Source organism: Papaver somniferum, chromosome 3 (genome assembly GCF_003573695.1).
Source record: "Papaver somniferum cultivar HN1 chromosome 3, ASM357369v1, whole genome shotgun sequence".
NCBI lineage: Eukaryota > Viridiplantae > Streptophyta > Magnoliopsida > Ranunculales > Papaveraceae > Papaver > Papaver somniferum.
This window is the reverse complement of record NC_039360.1, coordinates 10,137,561-10,155,078: the sequence shown is the minus strand read 5'-3', so window position 1 is coordinate 10,155,078 and position 17,518 is coordinate 10,137,561. Positions and strand designations below refer to the sequence as shown.

Here is a 17,518-nt window from a genome sequence, read left to right as displayed (position 1 = left end):
CTCTTCCAACTGGTCACTATCTTCAGGTTTTGTGATTGTTACATCAACAAAATCAAACTTCCTTTTAGCTATCACTGATCGTCTTATGGCTCTAGCCCATTCATCATAGTTAGTCCCCTTTAAAACAATCGGCGTGATGATGATACCTGGACCATCACTCGATCCTAGATGGTAGACTGGATTCTTCTTCTGCATATCACACTCTATATTTTTCTCTTTGGATGACTCTGTTTCACCATCCATCGTTTTTTTTTTAGGGTTCTTAACCGGCTCGTGATGCCATGTTAAGTTTTGGTAATTCTCTGTCTTTTCATTCATTCATCACGTCTTTACTTATACAAGACCAAACTTGGGTTACAAGACACAAACCTTAGACCTACCGACTTGAGACCGATTACTTGGATCTCAAGTTTGCTACTTACGTAAACAGACCATCTACATGGACTATCCAAGTTGGTCTCAGAATCCAGACTATCCAAATTGGTCTCAGAATCCAGACCGAATACGTAGGGCTCAAGACACAGTCTTGAGTCCAAACACTACGTATCTCCTAATAATCGTCTTGCTTTGGCGCAAATATCTCCAAACACTAAATATCTCCTAATAATATTTCTAGGTATCTTAATTTTTCTATTTGGATTATGGCTTCCGTGTTGTTTCAAAGTTTCAAAATTTAATGAAAGAAGTTTAAAAAAAAAACAGGAAAAGAATCGCCCCTATTCTACTGTCTTACATCTCCTTGCCAACTACAGAACAATTCCTCTAACTAGATCTAGGAGTCAAATTCAAACTTCGAACTAGAAAGCCGGCGGAAAGGAAACAATGAACTTAGACAGGATACAAGTAACCCACAAAGTGGATGAAAAACTGATCAAGATATAAAAATGCAAAGAGAACCGGAAGGATGCAGAATGCCTTATGAATTTAAAGGATATAAAAAGAACAAGCCTATGTATGCAACACATTCAACAGATGTATTAGATGCAGAGGATGCATTAAAAGACTATCTAAAACTCGGAACCCGAATTCCCTAGCTTAAGAAAGTGATCGAACACAACCATGATAATATTTGATATTATTTATCCCTTTCCTAGATCCCATATGACTTGGGATCGAAATCCAGATGAGTAGATTACTCGGAACTCGTAGGAACAAAAAGAAAGATAGACATAAAAAAAAAGAACAAGATCAAGGAAAAGAGTCGTTGAGAGGAGAGAGGGTAGAGCTGCTCGAGTTGCAATGGTTGGTTGCTTGTTGATTTATAAACGCTACAAAAGGACTGTTTTGGTGTAATTTTTACATGCATGGGAGGTACAAGACTTTGCCACTTAGTACAACAGGTAGCGAACTATGAATATCAACATTCTTGTCCTCTAGTGGAATGATAACCATCATCAAAACTTTTTCTTATCTTGTTTGTCGTATATGCGGTAGTCTTGGGCACGAGGTGGTCAGCCAAATTAACAGGTACCATTTACAACAGGGTAATTAGATATTTTTTCATAGGAAAGCTCAACTTAAAATTAACATAGATGCAATTTGGACTTCCTTGAATTTGTATGCAGGTTTTTCTTTAATTGTAAAGAATGATGTAGGAGACTTCAAGATTGGTAGAGCAGGACCATTCACAGTCTCTACCTCTGAAGAAGCGGAAGCCTTAGGATTACTTCAAGGATCGCAATGGACAGCTAAGGAAGGATTGTCAAACTTCTCAGTAGAAGACGACTGCAAAATCTCTTTGATTACCAGAATGGAAGAGAATCTCAATTGGATTGGCAGAATCAGTCTATTTTGGATGAAGTTAAAAACATTTTCAATGCCTGTCAAAAAAATTTGTGTATTAATTTTGCTCCAAAAACAACAAACAATGTGGCAGATATATTGGCAAAGGAAGCCGAATCTTTTAGCGTCCTTAATTGGGAGAATGTTCCCCCTTCTTGTATTCAATCTGCTTTAGAAGTAGATAAATCAAATGTTAGAGTGGTTTCCAACAACTCAACATTCCATGTAAGGGTTACTAACTCTCTAAGTTAGTTCTTTTGGAATGCACTTAACTTCCAAAAAAAAAAAATAGATATTTTTCCTGCCTACTAGGACACCCCCTAACCACCTAAACATTATAAACTTGGAAAAACCCTAATGAAAAAAGTCCAGTTACAGGCCGGGTTTGGACCGGTTTTTCTACCCGTTTTGTTTATTGAGATGAGTATAAATCTGAAAGCCAGCCGCAGAAGCAGCATTTTAAGAGTTTGAAGATCTTCGCTGGTTGTTTTACTGGTAAAAGTCTTTATCTATTTCGGTTTCATTTTCTAAGTGGTTTATCTTAGACTGAACAATTTCTTTGATATTCTTTTATTTTCATTATGTGGTTTATCTTAGATAGGACAATTTCTTTGATATTCTTTTATTTTCATTTTCATTTTCATTTCGGTTTCATTTTCACTTTCTATTTGATTTCTCTGATATTTTTTCCTATGGTTTGGGTGTTAAGTTGGAGATCTTTAGAAGTGGAATACCTGCCGCTTCTTTCAGATCTATTCTTATGAATGATTTCTTTAATATTTTTTCTTATGATTTTTTTCTTCTTCATATGACGGTGCGGCTATGATGTGGTTGGGCCACATCATTCAAGTATGTGGCCCATCTTTAAATAGTGACACGTAGATTTTTTTTTTCCAAAATAGTTTCATTACCTAACTTTTTGTCTTAACTTCCTACTTTTTCTCAAAAAGGTAAAGCAATTACGGGATTTAGAAGGGGCAGTTTTTTAATTTGAGTACGTGTCAACATATGAAGAGGGGTCACATATAAAATATATGTGGACCGACCACATCATAATCCGAGCGTTCTTATGAATCACAGTTGGAGATCTTTAGAGGTGAAATACCTGCGGCTTCTTTCAGATCTATTCTTAATTTTGCGTAACGATGCAAAAGACAAAAATGTATATCTGTTGATCTCTTTTGAATTCATAGTATCTATTGTTGTATGTATGATCCAGTTAAAAGGGAGGGACCCTAAGTTATTTTTTAGATTATATCTAGTTAATGGAGTATAATGTATTTATATCAGCGTCTTTTTCTTTATGAGCGCAATTTTGTGCCCACTCTTTTATTAGAGAGGATTCAGATAGAATTCTCCACAAAGCAATACTTCCGAGTGGAGAGCCTCCGCAAATAAGATCAGAATACCCGACCCAAATTAGTTTATGTACTGCTTTATTTATCAGCTCTGATTTTCCTTGGCAGCCTCTTAAAACTAACATTTAAGGGAATAAAAGGTGTCCCCGAACTGATTTCCTCGGTTGTAGTACGTATCGACTACATCTACAAGGCACCCGAGCAGTGTTTTGGTCCTGGAGATTTTTTATGCACCCTCCAAAATCATCTGAAATTTCATCATTTTGCGTAAATATATTTACAATCATATGTACCTTTGATTTCTTGAAATTTGAAATAAAAACCACTATTCTTTTGCAAGTTGGTCTTTCTCCAATTGGGAACATCTGATCTTGTCTTCGTATTTACGAAGTTATCATTTTGATAACCATTATGATTGTGAAAAGGATTCGTATGACGTTTATAGGCAACTCTAGGTTTATCACAACATTGATTCCTTTGCCTAAAGGTTGGACAATTACAGCCTGTAACGTTAAGGGGATAGTACTCAACACGATAGAACAAAGTAATATTAGAACACACAACTACAGAGAAAATAGTTGGGTCTGGCTTCAGAATCCCAATGAAGTCTTTAAGTCGTCAACCTATAATGGTTTTAGAAAACCTAGGTTAAAGGAGAATCGACTCTACTCGCAACTAGTATAACACAAGAGGTGTGGGGATTAGGTTTCCCAGTTGTTAGAGTTCGCCCTTATACAGTCTTCAAATCAGGGTTTGCAATCAATTTTACCTTGGTAACAAAGCATTCATTATTCACCGTTAGATGAAAACCTGGTTAGATTCAAGCTAATATCTTTCAACCGTTAGATTGTCTTAGCTTGTTACACACAAATGAAATGTACCTTCATTTTTATATGGCCATATGGGTAACCGTACCTAAACGTGTACACTTAGTTGGCTCAAACAATGGTTAAACGAAGTTATCCATATGAACACTTTCATGTCAACCTGGTTCATCTTAATCACAACTAGTTCAAATGATTCAAATGAAACTATTTATAGGGTTGGTCAATTGTTTATATTCTTATAGAATTATACAATACACAATCGAAGCAAAATCAGTTTTGATTCAGTCGAATTAATTCATAAACATTTTAGCAACGGTTTGTTAAGATTGCATTCCTTATTTTATAAATGTATTTGTTCATGAATAACCTATTTTAGAACTTAACCACTCAAGTATGCAAACGAGTTCCCATTGTATTTCACGATCGAACCGATTCACATATTTAGAGTTCCCGGACTTGGTCTTGTTCACCAGTATGCAAACGGGTACGCATACTGTCATTCACGATCGAACTCAGTTGAAATCAGTACGCATACAATTATGCATACTATAGATCCCGGAATTCAACTGTTGAATCAGTACTCATACGGGTATGCAGATTAAATTCTCGGACTTGGAATACACTTGCAACAGTTAACATACAAGTACGCATATTGTGCTATATCCAATCAATGGTTAATTGTTATAAACTCACATTTTAATCATTGAAATATTTTTAGAAGATGAGAATAGCTTTCTCACACAAATTATTAGCTTCAAAGCAATTTTCAAGTGATGAAATGATCAATACGAAACATTATGAGTCTACATCAAATGACTGTCTCACACAAATCAAATAAGATGTTACCAGGCGATTTTCACATGATCATCTTTTCATCTTCGTCAAGAATAAAAGATTTGAACTTGGTTAAAGCGAAATCTTACCAACACATATTTTGAGAAATATGTAAGCGAGTTAAACTCAGGTCGAAATATCAAATGTGTATAATGTAAAGTCTTTATAGCTATACGACTTTTGTCTCAATATGAGATAAAATAGAAAGAGACTTCTGAGTGATAGATGAGTTCAAGTCTGCATATACCTTTTGTTGATGAAGTTTCACAAGCTCCCCTTATTAGTTCTTCGTATTCAATCGATGAACGCCATTAAGTCTAAAGCTCAACTACACATTCTATTCTAATCCGAGAAATAGCTATAAGTAGACTAGAAATCAAGACTTATAGTTTTGACAACTAAACTTGACAAACAAGCTTGAGATAGCAATGCTTGAATAAGCATGGCATGAATTATAAGTGATAATATCTTTTTTTTTTTTTGCTTAGGTGATAACTTTATTCATCTTTCAAAACGATACTAATCGTCAAGTTGATGACGTGGAAGTTAATATAAGGGCTAAAGATCTTGAGTTTGTTGATGTAAATACTCATTATTCGTTACCCGTTGAGGCGTATTTACTAAATCTTGATCCTTATTCTCTTTAATCATTAACGATGCATACTCCTTTCACTATTCAATGAATAAAAATACTCGTATTTGGAAAGAATTACTTCATTAGATGTTCGTTATAAAATTTTATATTTAAGACACTTAGAGAGAACCTTTGTGATTTCTTCATACGGACTCCAATAATACCATATAAAATTTCAGGAGTTTTGGGAGTGCATTTACTTAGGTGTTGAGGCCATATCACGTAACTTGTTCATCCATTTGAGGTTCCATTTTAGCATGTTGTATTACAGACATGAGGGAATAATTTATCTTAGAAACAACCGCCAGATTCCTCACGCGTCGTCTTCAGTAGTCATGTCGTCATGACAGAGTGTGCGGCTGTAGTTTTTATTAAATTCTTGGCATGCTCTATCTCTTATAATGCTACTCCTTAAATTTTATGACCTGATTACCTCTCCTTGACTTATCGGAGAGAAGCATGACCGTATAATGCTCGAGATTTAGTCTTCAAGGAGGACAACTGATACTTTACGGGTAAGAAACGTCTGTGGAGAGGCATGTCAAGATCTCTATCGCATGGACAAGACGTAGCAATTGTTCTTCTTCTGCTATATATCTTGACAAGGACCCATGTGGACTGTTGTACTAAATCATTTGTTAAGATCCATCTTATTTATAATAGGTGATTTGAATACGTACCTACACAAGATTACGATCTGATTACTTGTTTGGTTTGATCTCCTGATTTGATTCAATAACTTTTCATTCCATTGATTACTTAGTTCTAGTTCAATTAGAGTTTACTAATTTTCTCTTAAATCGGTTAACACAGTTAGCTATAAAGGAAATAGGAGAGATAACAGGAAAAAATTATAGTTCTTATTGATTAGGTTAGACTGAATACAATGTCTTAGTTTAAAAGATTAGCCTCTTGTAATTATATACAGTTACATATGTGTGAATCACGCTAAATGTATGTCTAATAACGGTCCACTCATGTCTATGTGGAGATGACGTGACAATCCACTAAGACTTTACTTTCCCTCTAAGTTACTTTCTCGACCCGGACTCTTCATTAGTTATACGTCTCTAGGTTTTGATCCATGACAGCCTTCGGTCTTGTCCTCGTTTCTTGCTTCAAAATTCATGTCTTGCACGTGTCATAATATTATCTATCTAGTCTCGTACGTGGTTGTGTTGCTATATTTACAGGTCGAGCTAGAGCTGAATACTTGTTCTTTTTGTCTTGACATGAGTTCTATCTTGGTGCTGAGCTCTAGGATCTTACAACTGTCGAATTGTTTGGAAAATATTATATTTTTTCATATAAATATTTATTGATTAGACGTGACCCATTGTTTGAATATGGGATTTCGTCCCGAATTACACAATTTTAATTTGTTTGTTTGTTTTTGGGAGAAACAAGGTTATATTGAGAGAAAAAACATATTACAACTCAGGAAAAGAACAAGATTGAGATTACATGAATGCCCTTAAAGGTATCCTATCAGAAATCTATAAACAGTACAAAATTTTTAATCAACACTGCCATTCATCCAAACTTGACCATTTCTTTCATTTTATATGTGTCAAACAATTGCATAACGAATTTTCTCTGAAACCTCCTTACGCCAACCTCCAAAACTAATATAACTTTACTCTTAGAATTGAATAAGTAGCGTATTAGGCATGGTGATCCACGCATCTCTGAAACCCTTGATACGTATTGAATACTATGTGAATACCTGCAATGCGGGAATAAGTGGTCTGCAGATTCTATATCTTGTTGACAAACAAAAAAATTCTCGATTGGAACGTTAATACCTTTGTGCCTCTACATGGAAGGAGATTCTTGAGAATTTGATTTTTTAGAAAAGTAAAAGCAAATTAAACTTTTTAGGATTAAATTTGATTTTTATCATTACTAAATTTTCATATGTTAAGATTATCCGACGAGGTCGCATCTCGCTATAATTCCGTCCACCTTAGAAAGTTTTTCAGTCAGATCTCGTCTCATCGAGATTAAGGATAGCTATAAGTCTCATGGTGTCTGCTCCTAGATTAGACAAAAAATATTGCATATTCTTATCTTCTACTTCTCTCTCCAGATATACCTCGAATACTAACTAGTAACCATATGGCTGCGTTTTTTCATTCAGCAGAACCAGAATTATACTTTTCGCAGAAGAATTCAGCGAGATTGTTTTATTTCTTGATCCTACGATCAAGATGGTTGCGATGTTCAATTCAACGCAACCAAATTCTACTTTCCGAAGTATGATTTAGCACTTCTAGATACTATATTGAAATTACCATAAGACTTGGATGGATATTCTAGCTCGCGTGCATCTAGATTGAAAGACCATAAAACTAGTGGTAATTGAATTTTTGTCCCTACTTTTGATGGTCTATACAATTATCCTTATCACACAATAAATATATCCCTGATGGAAAAATTGAAATTTTATCTAAAAGATTTATTTTCATGTGTTGCCATTTTTAACCTTTTATGTGTTATATATTCTTCTTCTTCTTCACTTCGGATGAAAAAACGAGCAACACGGTTTATCATGGCTGCCGCCACCACTACCATCTCTGACGCCACCACAACCAACACCACCAGTACCATCACCATAACTACCACCACCATATCTTTAATCACGATCCACATCTCCATCTTTCCAGATCGAAAATTACTTTCTCCTTCTCTTCTTAAAACAGCCATCGCCACCACCACCACATCTGCAACTACGACCACCTTCTCCGCCGCTAATGGATTCAGATTTAATCGAACTATCATCAACAGAATTTCCACCACCACCTCTGCAACTACGACCACTTTCTTCTTCTTCTTCTTCTAAAAACTGAATTTGAAATCGGATTCAAATAGATCGAGATCTGTTTTTATGTTGCAATTATAGATCGAGATCTGGTTCAGATTACGATTTATGGTGCTGGTGTAGCAGCGACGGCGGATGAGGTATGTTTCTTTCGGTACTGGTGGTATTGTGAGTGATTGTGACGTAGATTAAAATAGTTTAGAACTAAGAAATTGATGATGTAGACGGAGGTGGTTTTGGTTGGAATGATAAAGTTGGTGTTGGATTTTGGTTCTGGTTGTTTTGGTGGTGGTGGTGGTGGTGGTACTGGAGATGTGTGATTTGTTAGTGGCAGTGTTGGTATGAGTTGTTGTTACAGAGATTGAAGCATGTTGCTGAATGAAATATGATGGTTATCTGGGTTGAATCAGGCAGTGATATTAGATCAACTATGGTTGTTGATCCATATATTTTGGATCAACTCTTGTTGTTGACCCAATTTCTTATCGGATCAGCTATGGTGGTTTTGGTTGGAATGATGAAATTGGTGTTGGATTTTGGTTCTGGTTGTTTTGGTGATGGTGGTGGTGATGGAGATGTGTGATTTGTTGGTGGCGATAATGGTGGAGAAGTACGAATGAGAAATTAGTCATGGAAATAGTAGTAGAAGGGTGGTTCTGGTTGTTGTAGTTGTCGAGATTGGTTTTGAAGCTGGTCTTGGAGCTGTTGGTGTTTATGAAGCTACAGGTAATGATCAACTTGTTGTTGTTTATATGTTTTTATGGGATCAATTGCTGTTATTGATCCATTTTGTGGGATAAACTCCTGTTGTTGACCCAATTTTTTATTGGATCAACTATGGTTATTGATCCATCTATATGGGATCAACTCCTGTTGTTGACCCAATTTTTTATTGGATCAACTATGGTTATTGATCCATCTATATGGGATCAACTACTGTTGTTGATCCTTTGAACTCCTATTGTTGAAGATATTTCATTGGATAAGTATAATCATGCTTGTAGTTTAAATCATGATTTGTAGTTTAAATCATGTAAATTTCTTCCAATATTGAACTTGTGGTGCAATGGTAGCATGACTGACTCCATGTCAGATGATGCGTGTTCGACTCACGCCAAGTTCACTCCATTTTACATGGATCAACTTTCATTGTTGATCCAATTTTACATGGATCAAATTCCATTGTTGATCCACTAAAATTGGATCAACTTCTACTGCTTATCCTTTTTTCTTGGATCAATTATCGTTGTTGATCCCCTAAACTAGATAAACTTCTATTGTTGGTTCTTTTTTTATTTGGATCAACTATTGTTATTGATACAAAAATATTTGAACCAGTGGTAGCGGCGCCGGCGGAGGCAGTGACGGTGGTGGCGGCGGCGGTGATGGTGGTGGTGGCGGCGGTGACGGTGGCGACGGCGGTGGTGGCGACAACAGACTATTGGTGGTGGTGTAATGGTGGTGGTGGTGAAGGAGTGGTGGTGGAATATTAGTGGTGGTGGTTGTTGAACGGTGGTGGTGGTGGAATATTAGTGGTGGTGGTTGTTGAACGGTGGTGGTGGAATGGTAGTTGAATGTTGGTGGTGCTGGTGGTGCTAGTGGTGGTGGCGAAGTGGTACTGGAAGAAATTTGTTCCTTTTTGAAATAAAGAAAAAATATTACTCCCTCCGTACCTATTATATAGGCGGAATTTTGGATTTTGCTTGTACCCATTAGATAGGCGGAATCCTATTTCCAAAATAAATTTTCCTACATATACCCTTATTAATGGTACATAGGTAATTGTATTGAGAATAAGACAAAGCGCAAGACAAGAAAAAACCTGTAAAATTATGAATTCCAAGTAGTTTTTTTAATCTAAGAGAATAGTCTCTCACCGCCTATATGTGTGGTACGGAGGGAGTATACGGGTGAGGATATTAAGGTAATCTAATATTAAATGGATAAGGTTATTAAAAAAGGAGGGACATATTTATCCTGGCTTGATTGGGGTATACCCAGATTAATTGGGGTATACCAAATTTAAAGTCATCCAACCTAGTGTGCTAAGGGGTGTCTAAATGGTGTTAAAAGACCAAATTGTCCCCCCCAAAACCTTGCCGACTGAATCCATCCTAAGAAAGTTTCAAAAAAAATTTCCCAAAACTCTAATCATACATGATGAGATTAAAAAAAAAAAAAGGATCATACGGGTTTTGGGATTGGGTACAAAATAATACTAATCTCAGATACCTTATATTAGGTTAGAAATCAAAATTTATGATTTTTGTGTTTTTGGTCGGCAAGGTCGTAACATGCATATCTTGCCGACTTTTCATAACAGCCATGGGACTATAAATTTTTTCAACAGCCGGCAAGGTATTTTTTGAAGATATTGCCGACTTTTCATAACAACCATGGCGACTGTAATTTTTTTCAACAGCCGGCAGGGTATTTTTTGAAGATCTTGCCGACCAACAAATTTTTTTCAACAGCCGGCAGGGTATTTTTTGAAGACCTTGCCGACTAATAAAAAGACTTAACAGCCGGCAGGGTATTTTTTGAAAACCTTGCCGACTAATACATTTTTCTCAATAGCCGACAGGGTATTTTTTGAAGACCTTGCCGACCAATAATTTTTTTCTATCGTCTCCTGAGTGCCAAAAAAATAAAGTCGGCAAGGTCGACGAATGAAGACCATGCCGGCCAATTTTTATCTTTGATTTTGAGTATGATTTCATACAACAGATTTGCAATCACCTTTTAGAAGTGTTTCGGTTGTGTACTTCATTTTCGTTGCAAGAGATATTCTCAAAAAAAAAAAATCTCATCAAAAATCATCCCACAAAAGTTCAATCGAAAACAAAATTTCATAACTTCGATTCCTAAGTTTTAGTCTATTCAATTAATCTAAGCTCGATTAATTAACCAAATCAGAATTTTTAGTGTTAATTAAACAAGGGCATATTAGTCATTTAGAAAATACAAGGTTAAGGGTGGCTTGGTTTTACTTCATAATGACCAGATTTTGTCTTATTGGGTATACCCCAATTAGTTTGAGTATACCCCAATCTCGCCAGGATATTTATTGTTGCATAAAGATATATTTATAGGGAGTTAAAAGTAGGGACATATAATTAATATACCCATAAAACTAAACCATATCACTAGTCTTGCCAATAAACCTAGACGACTTCCCAATGCAACCTAGACCCTAGTTAGTAATTCTCTGAATCATTCCCGAATGATTCGCGAACGTATCCGAACTGACCGAATCCGAGTGATATTTCCGAACTATTTGAACTCCGAACCTAGTTTTCGGATTATATGGACCCGATGAATGATTCGCGAACGCATTCGAACTGACCGAATCCGAATGATATTTCTGAACTAGAACTCCCATAGGTAACTCTATGACCAGAGTTTTGTTGATTGATTTTTGTTTGATTTTGTATATACTTTATATTTAAATACAATTATTCAGTTAAAATTTTCTATCAGTAGTTGTTTAACCAGTGTTTTATGTGTTGATTTTTGTTAAAAGTCCATAAACTCGTTTTATAATATATTTATGCGATTAAATTGTTTACTTCTTGTTAAATAATCATCTTATAAATCATATACAAATAAAATTAGTCTCGTAATAAGGTCATAAAACTTGTCAACTTATCATATATGTAAACCGGATTCTAAGTGCCGAACTCACATTTATAAAACGAATATGCACGTACGTATGCGTTCCGAACTACTGTCCGAACAACGAACAGTTGATCGGATTTTAGACCGAATCCAACCTATCTAAATCCGTTAATTCTCGTACGTATGTCGTCCGGAACTACTACCCGTGCCCCGAATTGCTAACTAGGACCTAGAATATATCACTGAGTCAAAATAAAATGTCTAAACCGTTGACTAATAAAAGTCACCTAATAACAGGTCCACATAAGTAAGTGGGTCCCAATCTACGATTTCTTACATAAAGAAAGCAACGGATATAATCAACTCGATTGATCTGTGTATTCGGATTCTTCAAGAACGCCCCAGGAATAGCATCAGATCCTCTGCTCCTCATTAAGTACTGAAACAACAAACAATAATTAATGTGTGTGTGTCACTAATTCCAATCATCCCATCTTCCTTCTTCCTTCCTCATCTCTCTAGGAAACATCAAAACAAGTCTCTTTTTTTTTTACTCCTCTTCTCTGGTTCTCATTTTCATCAAAAAATGGGGTTATCATCAAGTAAACCACAAAGATATGATCAAAACCCATCTCCATCTCTACTCCTTTCTTCTTCTTCCTCTTCATACCCAAACCCCCCTAATTCACTCCCTTCAACTTCCTCTTCCTCTTCCTCTTCCTCTTCCTCCTCCTCTTATTCTTATTCTTTTCCTCCACCATCACAACCACCACCACCAAATTGTTACAGCTCTTACCCTCCTCAAACCCCTCCTCCTCCTCCATATAATAATTCACCACCCCCATATCAAAATCCCCCACAACTAAATCACTACCCTATGTATCCTCCTCCACCTCCATATTATCAGCAAAATCTATATTCTTATAATCAAACTAATACTAATCAGTGGCAACAACCTTGGATTAGACCTCATTGGATGATGCCCCAACAACCTATACAACAAGTACTACCATTAGTACCGTATCAAGAAGCTAAGAAAATTAGGAATGATGTGAATGTTCATAAAGATACTATCAAGATTCAGATTGATGACCATAACCCTGATTATCATTTGGTCTCTTTCACTTTTGATGCCCTTGTTGATGGAAGGTATGGGACTCTTAAAATTGTGTGTTTTTTTTAATGAACTTGTTTGTTTAATTCGGGTTCTTAAATTAGTCTCATTTTGATTGTGTAATTTGAATTGTGAATAGAGATGAAATATAAGCAAACTGGTTATTACAATATGAAGCTGTGATTATGGTCAATGGTTTGTGTTTAAGTAATTCATTTGAACATATTTTAGGAATCTAGTAGTTTGCGTGTACTCATAATTGCCAACGGAGGCGTATTAGGAGCTCCAAGTAGATGTTTGTTACCACTATATCATAGCTAAGTTATGGGGACTCAGCTATTTCTTGGAGAACCATGGGGTCTTTTAGGACTCCTAGTTTCAACTTTCAAGTATTTGGAATTGCTCGAGATATTGTAGGGTAGTAAGGATACATGAAGGACTGCTGCAAATATTGTAGCTTAGGCGGATTCAAATATTCAATGATTTCTAAACAAGTTTTGGCATAATGTTTAAGTTGTCTTGTTAAGACCTTTCAAAACTAAAATATTTGAAAGCTTAATTTGTTATCTATAAGTAAACCGTAGTGTGGAGTTTCAATGGATGAAGTGGTGTTTGTAGTTATACAGGATACACATTAATCTTCCGAAAGGGGTTATGCTTGGAGTGGGTCTGTAAATTTTTATTTAGAACTAGTCTAGGTTGCTTAAGTTTGAGAACTTTTTTATAGCCAGTAACTGCACCTAAAGTTTGAGAGCTACATGCTATTCCCTAAAGGAGTATGAGTAGAACAAGACCTTTGGGACTACATAAAATGTTTGGACTCATTATTTTGTCATTCTTTCAGCTCCTGTACTGCGTAGAATACACTTATGATACACAATTTCCCTAGAGAAGTACAGTCTTACATGAACTTATCGTACAGTCCTGCTTTTAGATGCTTTAGTTGGTATGTAATGTATTTCAATTCTTGGATTAGATGCGTTTGGTATGAGATGCGTTATGCTGTGAAAGCTATAGTAGTACTCTAAAAATTTAGCATTGACATTATGATGATTAAATAGTACTCCCTCCATTCCTTTTTAATAGGCTGGTTTTGTTTTTAGAGAAATTTAAGGAAATTAAGAGAACTAATCATTGAAAGTGGTCCTCATGACACTTGTCAATAAAAGAAGTGAAGTGAAATGGTCCCCATGACATTTGTCAGCAAAAGAAGTAAAGTACAATGGTCCACATGACACTTGTCATCAAAAAAAATTAAGAGAAAAGTGGTCCCAGAAAATTAAAGTAACATTTGACTTTCCCAATTAGGAAACCAGCCTATTTTTTTGAAACATTTATTTATAGAAACCAGCCTATTAAAAAGGAACGGAGGGAGTACTATATAAATTGGATTGGGAAATTGGTTTTTATGTTGACATCATTTATATCCACCGGAGAGAAGGAATAAGCTTGTCTTGCTTCCTTAAAGAGTTATGATGAAGGGCCTTAACCCCGGACACTGGTAAAGGAATACGGGTGGATGAAGCTCTATTGATTTAAAAGAGTGGAAGAACTACCTTTGTTGCATGCTAATTTAGATGTTCTCGATATTCTAGTTATATATATTTTTGAGAATCCTTTTCAGAGTGTGGTATTATTTCAAATGAATGATGGGTTTTCGTATTGTCTTAATGATAGCATCACCATTTTTTACTTCGCCAAGGAAGGTGCCAACTGTCAATACTCTCCATTGTATCCCGATGCTTGTATGCCTGTTAGAGTCCTGTTTCAGAAAGGTGTAGGTCAGAAATTTCATCAGCCTTCAGGAACCGGTATCGACTTAGGTTTCTTCGATTTGGAAGATCTATCAAGACCGTCTCCAGGTGACCAGGTGTTCCCGCTTGTAATATATGCCGAAGCATGCCAACCACCTTTGCCTATGATTGAAGATTCTGACCATCCGCTACCCAGTACTTCTCGTGCACAAATTTCTGAAGCTGTCCTTGAGAAGAACAACCAAGGTGCCTTCCAGGTTAAAGTAGTCAAGCAAATATTGTGGATTGACGGGGAGCGCTATGAGTTGCGTGAGATCTATGGGATTGGCAATTCGACAGAACCGGACCTCGATGATAATGATTCAGGGAAAGAATGTGTAATTTGCATGACTGAGCCAAAGGACACAGCTGTCCTTCCTTGTAGACATATGGTGAGTACACAAACCATTTTGTTTTATCTGTTTTTTTTTCCTTCTTATTATTCTTGGGACAAACTTGTTGCTATTTCACTAATGTAGCTATTGGGTAAGCAAAACAAGTTGAGCTAAGACGAAAATACTAACTGATTTGAATCAATGGTGCTTTGTGGGACTCCACAGTTTCCATTGAATCATATTACTTGGGTTCCAAGACCAGATTAGTTGTCCCTGGAAAATAGCATCTGCTGGATTTGGGTTGGGAGTGTAGCCTGTGATAACCCAGAACCTTATTGCCATCATCAAGCATGAATCGCTTTGCCATCATCTTTGTAGTAGAAAGCTATATATATTTGGTAGAAAATGTCATGTTAGTTAGGTTTATTTTTGTCCGAAAGTTTAATGAACAAGTCGTTTGATGATCATCTAATATATTATACCATCGCCACAAACAAAGAAACATTCACATGAAATGGTATCTGTTATGCTTTCAAATTTTGACCTATCCCGGTTGCCTAGCTTGTTTGTAACTCTCTCCATTCTTTGGTTTGTTAAAACTTCTGCCTGGTTTTTGAACTATGGAAAGAAACTCTATTCAGTAGTGTCTCATTATTGCTGCAAACACTTTCTTGATCATAAATTTTGTGCCGGCATTGTGCTCTTAGTTGACAGAAATCTGTTGTATTTTCAGTGTATGTGCAATGAGTGTGCAAACGAGCTGAGGCGCCAAACGAACAAGTGTCCCATATGTCGTCAACCCATCGAGGAACTTCTTGAGATAAAGGTGAGCAAACGTGAACAATGAGATTCAGGACTGCCAAGGTTTTTTCACATTCTTTTTTTCTTTCTTTCCATGCTTGTTATATATACACATGTCTGTTCTCCAAAGAGTTATATTGTTATAATTACCCTCGAGAAAAACATCTCAATAGAATTATTATGATATTTCTTACCAGCACTGCTATTAAACACAACAAGTGTATCTCAATTTCCAGTGTTTTGTTGAAGGAATTTCGATTGTATATACCAACAAAATTAGGGTGGACACTGAAAATAACTTTTATTTTGTTTGAATATTCATCTTCTATGTTAGTGAGTATTTGCCTGCTTTTGCACCACCTGAAACTGTTCAGAAAATACACATACATAAACATTCTTATGATTCCTTAAAGTGATAAGTACATACTTCTGTTATTAAGAATATATGGTTAACTTGACGGAAAGGACTAGTATTTCAGTTGGATACATATTTTTTTCATTCGGTACACCTGCTTGTCTATTAGGTTTCATACCATGAATGCACACTTTGAGAAATCAAAACCTTTATTTTGTTTACCTTTTCTGCAATTCCCACTCTTCAATTTTGTATCCATTACAGGAAAAATAGTATTTGTTCACAAGAAAGTAAGAATGTGGTCAAAAAGAGTAAAGTAAAATGGTCCAGGTGGGAAATGTGGTAAAGAGGGGAAGACCAACTTTTATCTTTAGGTAGGACCAAAAAGGGTAGTAGGAGAATATTTGTTCTGTAAGCAAGCTATTGAGGAAGTAGTAAGGGAGCAGCAGTGCAGACTTGGTATCTTTAAGACTTTGGGATATAGCTCTAGGATCTGTAAGGAGAATAGCAGACAAAAGTTAGGGTTTTCATTTTTATAACTATCAGTAGAAAAGAAAAGAACACACTATTAAGCCTTTGTCAGTCTAGGATCTTGGTGAACTTAGAGAAATGGTCCATGAACTTGAGAGTAAGTTTTTGGTCTTGCCCTACTAGCATTCCACTATCACTTAGAATCAGAAACTGGCACATTCAAGAATGGCTAAACCCCATTCAGCAAACAACAACAACATACAAACAAAAACTACTACTCTTCCTTAAGGAGAAGTTACCTTGAATATTTCTTTGTTGCATTTTCTTTCGTTATCTAACACAAGTACTTTTCCTTGTTCTTAAGGAGTAAAAGGGTTTAAATACACTGTAAGATGGTGGGATCTTTTTGATTTATGGCATTACCCTTTAGTGATTGAGAAGTAAGTTTGCAGGACCATTTAGTTAATGAGATTATTGGCCTTTTTTTGTTTTTCATTATTGATTTCTTGATTCATCCAGCTACCTACTCTGAGATTCAGCTAACGGTACTCTTATAAAACAAGCCAGTTTAGGTTTGTTTCAGTTTTAGGCAATGGATGGGGTACTTCTATCCCGAATTTACTTGCAGGTTGTGATTCTTGTGGACAAACCCCATCAGTTCTTGTAAGATTTTGGTTCCTGGCCGGTGTCGTAAAGTGGTAAAGTTACTGGGTGATGATACCAGTGACCTGAGTTTGAAACTCGGTAGCACCAAAATTTTTTACCGATTAAAAGG

General features: G+C 36.0%; 1 protein-coding gene across 1 annotated transcript; it reads left to right on the top strand.

The window, feature by feature from the left end:
* The first annotated feature begins 12,261 nt into the window (after positions 1 to 12,261).
* Positions 12,262 to 16,255, top strand: LOC113355291 (probable E3 ubiquitin-protein ligase LUL4). The gene is made up of 3 exons (XM_026598115.1): positions 12,262 to 13,023; positions 14,666 to 15,173; positions 15,850 to 16,255. Exons 1-3 carry the CDS (start codon positions 12,461 to 12,463, stop codon positions 15,961 to 15,963), a joined length of 1,185 nt encoding a protein of 394 aa, XP_026453900.1. The 5' UTR covers positions 12,262 to 12,460; the 3' UTR covers positions 15,964 to 16,255.
* The last annotated feature ends 1,263 nt before the right edge of the window (positions 16,256 to 17,518 follow it).

What these genes read in the sequence shown, in the direction of transcription:
- LOC113355291 (XM_026598115.1), top strand. Translation starts at nt 12,461, where the DNA reads ATGGGGTTATCATCAAGTAAACCACAAAGATATGATCAAAACCCATCT. An exon ending in GATGCCCTTGTTGATGGAAG is followed by an intron (nt 13,024 to 14,665) that starts GTATGGGACTCT and finishes TCTTAATGATAG; the next exon opens with CATCACCATTTTTTACTTCG. An exon ending in TCCTTCCTTGTAGACATATG is followed by an intron (nt 15,174 to 15,849) that starts GTGAGTACACAA and finishes TTGTATTTTCAG; the next exon opens with TGTATGTGCAATGAGTGTGC.